At 32.8% G+C, this 7500-nt stretch overlaps 1 protein-coding gene across 1 annotated transcript in view; it reads right to left on the bottom strand.

Annotated features, from left to right (window-relative positions):
- Positions 1-7500, bottom strand: part of LOC122254197 (uncharacterized) — a 37167-nt gene that overhangs the window by 20463 nt on the left and 9204 nt on the right. The window contains exons 2-10 of the mRNA XM_086533550.1: positions 3991-4082; positions 3700-3837; positions 3067-3261; positions 2896-2934; positions 2602-2713; positions 2188-2318; positions 849-993; positions 624-719; positions 263-342 (exon numbers count right to left, since the gene is read on the bottom strand). Coding sequence (XP_086389676.1) covers positions 263-342; positions 624-719; positions 849-993; positions 2188-2318; positions 2602-2713; positions 2896-2934; positions 3067-3261; positions 3700-3837; positions 3991-4082 — 1028 coding nt within the window. The remainder of the gene's footprint in view (positions 1-262; positions 343-623; positions 720-848; positions 994-2187; positions 2319-2601; positions 2714-2895; positions 2935-3066; positions 3262-3699; positions 3838-3990; positions 4083-7500) is intronic.

Here is a 7500-nt window from a genome sequence, read left to right as displayed (position 1 = left end):
AAACAAAGATGTTGTCACTGATGTCTCTCTTCAAGTTAAAATGTGAAAAAACTGATACATATCCAACTAAAAATATGAACACAAAGATGTCACTACTGGTGTCTATCCAAATTGAATATTGATGAAATGATGTAGCAAGTGAAGCTTGAAATATCAATACAGACATTAAAACAGATCCCAATAAAAAAAAAAAAGAAATCAAAATAAAAAATACATCATTATCACATCAACTGTAGGTATGAATTAAACAAGGTTTACATACCTTATGATGATCACATTTGTCATGTATGGTCAACTCCACAATATCTGCATGCATTCCTTTTGTGACCTTGTATGTGCAGGCTATAACACAAATAAATTTACAAAATTATTCATAACATAATGAAGTCTTCAGATTGAATATAAGTGTTTTACATTATATATCCATATATATAAACATTTTCCAAATAACTTCAATCCAACTTTGGAAGAACTACTTCTATCGTCTACTTCCTTACAATAAAACTAAGAATGTGGACAATAACCTTAGCAATTTCACTAACATTCAATCAGCATTCTTGTACACATGGACACTGACGCAGACAATAATAATAACACAGACAAGGTCACACACGGATACTCACGGATATTTGGGGGAATTTTTGGTGTTTCCTGTTCCAATTTGTTGGTAACGGATATGCTTGTCGAAGTTATTGATGATGCTGCAATTTCTAATTTGGCTGAAAAAGATTGAAAAAGACCGATTGATTATGTTTTCATTTATAGGGCAATTTTATGCACTGCAATAAAAAAGAAACATTTCTTTCCACTACTACTTTTCTTCCTATCTTACAGACTGAACACCCTACCTTTTATTGAGGAATGTACTGTTTCTTCTAATAATTGCATGAGTTCTGGACTGCTGCCACATGCAAAAATTCCAGAACGTGCGTAGACTTCTGCACTAGCCTTCCTGAACAGTTTTGTGGCAGCTTGTCCTGCACGATAATAAGCCTGCAAAAAACAAAATAAAAATGTAAAGACTTTAAAGAAACTGGGAAACAGTAGCTATTTTCACAAATGAATATTAATTGAAAATGTATTTTTGGTTAAAATGACAAGAAGTAATCTTTGTCTTATGAGAAAATCATGATTCCTGTAAAAGAGGAGCAGTTGAGAACTAGAGAGGAAAATACACATCTCTGTAGAAGATGAATCCTAATTTTCTAGATTATCTTCAGGGATTTTTTTTTTATCATCATAATCATCATCATCATCATAATCATCATCATCATCATCACCATCATCATCTTCATCATCATCCATTTACCTGTTTTAACACCAGGCCAGTTCTTCAATATTTCAAAACTCATATATTACTATTGCTTTCTTTTTAAGACCAAATTTGTGTTTATCAAATTTAAGATATGGGAGGGTTATGCTACTGAAGTGGTTTAACCATATTCACAAGCCTTATGAGGACTGCATGAATGTCTTAGGATGTTTTTTATAAAAAAAAAAAATCAGTAACAATGAAGTTCTACAAAAAAAAGTATACATATTTAAATCACATTTTTGGAAAATCAAGCAAACGTGAGACCCGGAAACAGGAAAATAGTTATGAAAAATAATGTTTCAGCAAACCATCATGGTTACTAGTCAAAAGTTTCTTTTTTTTAGCTTGTCAAATTTTCCAATAAATCATTATAAAGAAATATTATTTATCACTCCAGAAATTAAAAGTAAAACTTGGTAAAATTCACTAGATAAAGCAAAAATGCAAACATACAAATTAGGTTTTCTACCTAAAGGCCACCCCAGAAAAAATTGTTACAAAAGAAAGAAAGAGAGAGAGAGGAAGAGAGGAAAGAAAGAGAGAAGAGAGGAGAGAGAGAGACAGAGCCCTACAGGAACATTGCTCTAATAACTTCCATAAAACTTATACTCCTAACTTATGAAGTAACAAGAGTAATCTGAAGGAAGTTTAAAGTTCAACTGTCATAAATACTGTTATTTTCTGTAAATGGCACAGTATAGGGAGGTGTGGGCCAAAACTCCTAAAAAATGAGATGAGACAAGATGATAATGAACCGAACTAAATATACCATAATGACTACAACTATGAAGCTGACAATAATTCATACAACTAGGCTGAGTGGAAAAAAAATCTGGAAGCTGTAAACCAGCCCTTTTGATGGACATACATACCTTCATATGAAATGGGTTCAACTTGATGGCAATGAGGGCATCCGACTCGGCATAAGCATACTGCCCTACCTTAAAGAGCGCTTGACTACAGTTAGACCAAACCCGGTGATCATAAGCGTCTTTTTTCTTTGCTGTAGTGATAAAACTTGGGATTAATACAAAATAACACAATTTAGGAGACATGGGTTAAAATTATGAAAAATACATGACTGATTATATCTCCTATTCTTATTTCCAACCAATAGTTTTTTTTTGCAAGACAAATTCATTCACTTTTATGGAAATTCAATTCTGAATGTCAGTAACATCATGAATATTTTACACACTATCTAAATTTTAATATCTTCATCATTTTGGTTTTTGACACAAGGATTAAAATAACATTTTTTGCAATACAAATAACAACATGCATACCTATATCATAATGAATTATTGCTTGATTGTAATCTTTTTTGTTAAAATAGTAGTTGCCCTTTTCTCGTGCCTTTTCACCCTCAGCCATGAGTTGCTTGCATGTTTTAGAATCCTGAAGGAAACGTTCACGTTAAAACCATGTTAATAAGAGACAACATTCAATTTCAACACTCAATGCAAATATCTCAATCACCACATTTAGTTTTTGATGCAATTACTAATATCTTTCTTTAATGCAATAAAGGATAAGAGAAAATATACAACAAAATACAACAGGCCAGCCCTTATACTTACAAATTTAATATAGGCTTCAAATTTACTATCATTTCTTCTCTGTGAAAAATAGAAAAACAAGGGAAAAAATTACCATACTGCAATTTTCTCTTCAAAAAGTGCTTATTCAGAAACAGTACAAGTCTTTTACATATCTACAGCAAAACAAAATCAACATCAAATGCTACTTACTAATAGCTCTTGAACATGTTTGATAGCATCCCTATAAGTTGCAGACTGATCCAAAGACCCAAGGATTTTGCCAACAGATGACTGAGTTTGCAGTATATTGTACTTTTTGATAATCACCTGGTTAAAGCCAACCTCTATTAAATCATTGTCTTTTTCATTTTTATCAGATTTCCCAGGTGCTAAATGCATTGCAACCTGCAAAAGATAAAAAGTTACTCACATATAAATTCATACCAACTTTCAAAAGGACAATTCAGTTATGTATTTGGCATTGTTCACTTTTAAGATATGCATTCTCATTTTCTTCTACAAAAATATAGAAAAGTATTGATGCTTAGCAGCAGGTAGATAAACATTAAATAGTCATGGAGTTTAATAAATGACTCAACGTGGATTTAATACCATTGAAATCCTATTTTCCATCTTCCCAAAAATAAATATATCTTACTCTTAATTAGGCTATCTTAATATCATTTCACTTTAACCAAAGTCAACTAAATTACAATTGTACTGTATTGAAGCTAATACCATGAGTTAATCAAGAAGACAAGAATTAAAGTGAGAAACACATTCGTTCCACATCCTAATCCAAATAAAATTAATTGATCCTCTACACATCTGCAGTTCCCTTACATCATGAATTGTAAGAACAGCACCAACACCGAAACCGAGTTTGCCATCTTTCTTCACAAGTAAAACAACAGGAGAGACGTGCTTTCCATCAGATAAACGGAGGTATGATGTCACGTCAGAAGTTGATACGAAGATAACCTGAAAAGGAGTATTATTAGCTTATGTTAACTTTAGGTGATAGTGATGAATTTGGTTTTCTTGCAGAACATTGTACAAATCTGGTCTTATAGTACTATGACTGTTATCGTCAAATATCTGTTCAACAATACATAAGTAACGGTAGGAACTTACTTGTACATTAATAGAGTGCTGTAAGTTTTGGCTATACAAGTCCAGTACGCCATTTTCTGTAAGTATACATTTTGACTTTCCACTCATTTTTCCTATAAGTGAAAGAAAGAAAGAAAAAATTAACATCATCATTACATACAGTATACAGAAACAAGTACATTTCATCTTTAAAAGAAATATACATAACAGGTAATAATAAAAGCTTAGAAAATTAATATGACCTATTATCACCTTCTCCTTTTAATAATAAAAGTTCATTGGAAAGTAGAATCGTAGGAAATACCAGAGACCCATAATACTTTTACATACCATGGACATCACAGCTTTCATAATAACAACATGCACTCTACACTGATGCAGCTAAATCTTTTCAACAACATTACCTCTAAGTTCTTGTGACAATACAACTCATTCCAAATAGGCTACATTTGGATAGTTTTTCCTACTTTCTGTAAACCTTATAAGTCAATAATGGTAATGCTTGTCTGTCATAAATATAAAGGGTTTTCTAAATCTGAAGGATCCTTGATCCTCAACTGTTTAAATAAATACAGAACCTTATACCTTCTCCTATATCTCTGCTGAACTTGTGTCTACAAGTCCTTGTTATCTAAAGTTCCTTTTAGATAACAGACTGGTATAGGCAAAATCACATAAAACTTTTAATGTTCCACTTCCAAACAAAACATCTAATGCATTGCTCAATTACAATCCATGGCCACTGACACAATTCAAATGCATTTTATTGTATTTGATGTGATATTTCCTTGACACACAAATGATTTCATATGTATGGCAAACACACAGGTGATAGATGAACTACTGAGAGCAAGAACGGAAAGACAGAGGCACAAAAATGGACAGAAGCAGCAACAGACAAGATCAGGGAAGCAAAAGCACTGAAGAGGCAGTGGAACTTGCTGATAAACACTGTTGAGTGGCATCGTGCCAGCAGCTTAACTATGGGTATTTGGAGTCAGTATAATCACACAATGTCAACAAAACCATTTATGTCTCTCTACATCTTAATTTCTTCTGGTTGTCTTCTTCCTCCATGTAAGACTAAAGATATTTACATAAAGAATTGAAAAATTAGCAAAATAATTGATTCCTTCTTTTGAGGTACAAGGAGGAGTTATCCTTATTTTTGAAAATAAATCATCTTTCCTAAGGTAATTACACAAAATGTATATAATATCTGGAATACAAGAAATACTGCTGCAAATTTTGTAACTGTAGTACTAAAACAGTATGTTGCAGGACATACAGAAAATGAAATTTGTACTAATATAAAGTGGCAGGAATTAGGGGGCTGTGTGTTTTCTATAATGTTGTAAGATTAATCAAATTAACTAAATGCATATTGTTGATTTTGCCTAATCTATAATTACATTAAGAGAGAGAGAGAGAGAGAGAGAGAGAGAGAGAGAGAGAGAGAGAGAGAGAGAGAGAGAGAGAGAGAGAGAGAGAGAGAGAGAGAGAGAGAGAGAGAGAGAGAGAGGAGAGGAGAGGGAGAGAGAGAGAGAGAGAGGAAAGAGAAGGAAGAAGAGAGAAAGAAAGAGGAGAGAGGAGAGGGAGAGGGAGAGGGAGAGGGAGAGGGAGAGGGAGAGGGAGAGAAAGAAAAAGAAAGAAAAAGAAAGAAAGAAAGAAAGAAAGAAAGAAAGAAAGAAAGAGAAAGAAAGAAAGAGGAAGAAAGAAAGAAAGAAAGAGAAAGAAAGAAAGAAAGAAAGAAAGAAAGAAAGAAAGAAAGAAAGAAAGAAAGAAAGAAAGAAAGAGAGAAAGAGAGAGAAAGAAAGAGAGAGAAAGAAAGAAAGGGAGAGAAAGAAAGAAAAAAAGAGAAAGAAAGAAAGAAAGAAAGAGAGAAAGAAAGAGAAAAAAAGAAAGAAAGAAAGAAAGAAAAAGAAAGAAAGAACAAGGCAGAGAGAGGGAGAGGAAAAGACAAAGAGAGGGAGAGGGAAAGGCAGAGAAAGGGAGAGGGAAAGACAAAGAGAGGGAAACAGAGAAAGAAATAACAGAGAAATGGAGAGGGAAAGACAGAGAAAGGGAGAGAGAAAAACAGAGAGAGGGAGATATGATAGATAGATAGATAGACAGAAAATAGTGTGTCCTGCATTAAATTTTTATTGCATGGGAATACTGGTAACAATCAGGGAAAATGGGTATAAGCTGAAATAATTAACAAAATGCTGATTTGATGGGCATCAATATAATAAGACACATTTGTCTCAGGTATCAGGTTGCATCATTTTTTTTTTTACACACTAACAAAAATATTGTTTCAGTTAATAGGAATCTCAAGCACATTTTTTCTTATAGCAAACAAAAGCAATGAGGTAATATATGTCACCATGAAATTCATTGGTGAGGGTTGCTTTCAACATTTCAATAAACACAATCAATAAGTCGTTAAAAAAAGTTACCATACGAGTCACTAAATAAGAAATAATATCACTAAACTCAAAATATCATCCATAAAGTGTTGAAAGGACTTCTATAAAATATGTTGACAACCACTCAACTTTGTAAGGCAGGTTTCAGAAGTGGTATAGAACCCTATGCCATCCTCCCAGTGTTTCCAGCAACATAAGGACCAACATAATTGTTGTGCACAAAGACTTGTCAACCAGGTAGACAAGTACAAACACGATCAACTGCCTTGTCTCATAATGACTAGGAATATTGGTTTCTAAGTGAGACACTGCTATCAAAATTAGCTCACATGCGGACATTTCTTTTTTATGACAAATCCTCATGTTGGAACCTGCACAAGAAGTTCCAATCTATAATAAATTTTTTTTTTTTAAAGATTCCCTATTCCACTTCTTTTTAATCTTCTTTATTGGTATGGACCATATAATTATAACAACATTTATCATAATCATGTATAATAAAGTTAATCACAATAATAACATTGGAATAAAATAAACTTAAAAATTCAATTCAAGGAATGGAGTGAACCAGTGAGGTCAGATAAACCTGCTGACTCCTTGGTGACTAACCAATTGTGAAGCCATCTATGTGTAAAGAATAAGTAAACATATAAAAAAATATATATATCAACAGGAGAAAAGTGAATTACCACTATTCCTACTCAACAATGAAAGGACTGATGATATAATATTCATTGTACAAATGCCAGTACTGTCAAATTAACAGTTTTCTTTGTAACAAAAGTAGAAAAAGTGGAAATGAGAATGAATGACTAAAGCTAGAGAATCTGATGAAGTTATCATCAAAATGCATTAATTACAGCTCTTGCTCTGCAAAGTTATTCAGTCTTTTTTCTTAGGATGTCATACTTTCCAAGCCCAACTAATAATGAACTTGTAAACACAATAATAGGGTAAAACATATATATTCAATGACTGTCGAGGCAAGACACTCAGAATTTTAACAACTCCGAAACAGCTATTGGTATGGCATATATCATATGTTTAGCATGGCATCCTAGCCGGCAGTCTCCATCCATGAAGTATTATGTAAAATTGTTAGTGCAAATGCAATGCAACA

Source organism: Penaeus japonicus, unplaced genomic scaffold (assembly GCF_977035675.1).
Source record: "Penaeus japonicus unplaced genomic scaffold, GWHDUDI00000001_assembly GWHDUDI00000039, whole genome shotgun sequence".
Lineage (NCBI taxonomy): Eukaryota > Metazoa > Arthropoda > Malacostraca > Decapoda > Penaeidae > Penaeus > Penaeus japonicus.
This window is presented reverse-complemented; position numbering and strand designations above follow the sequence as displayed.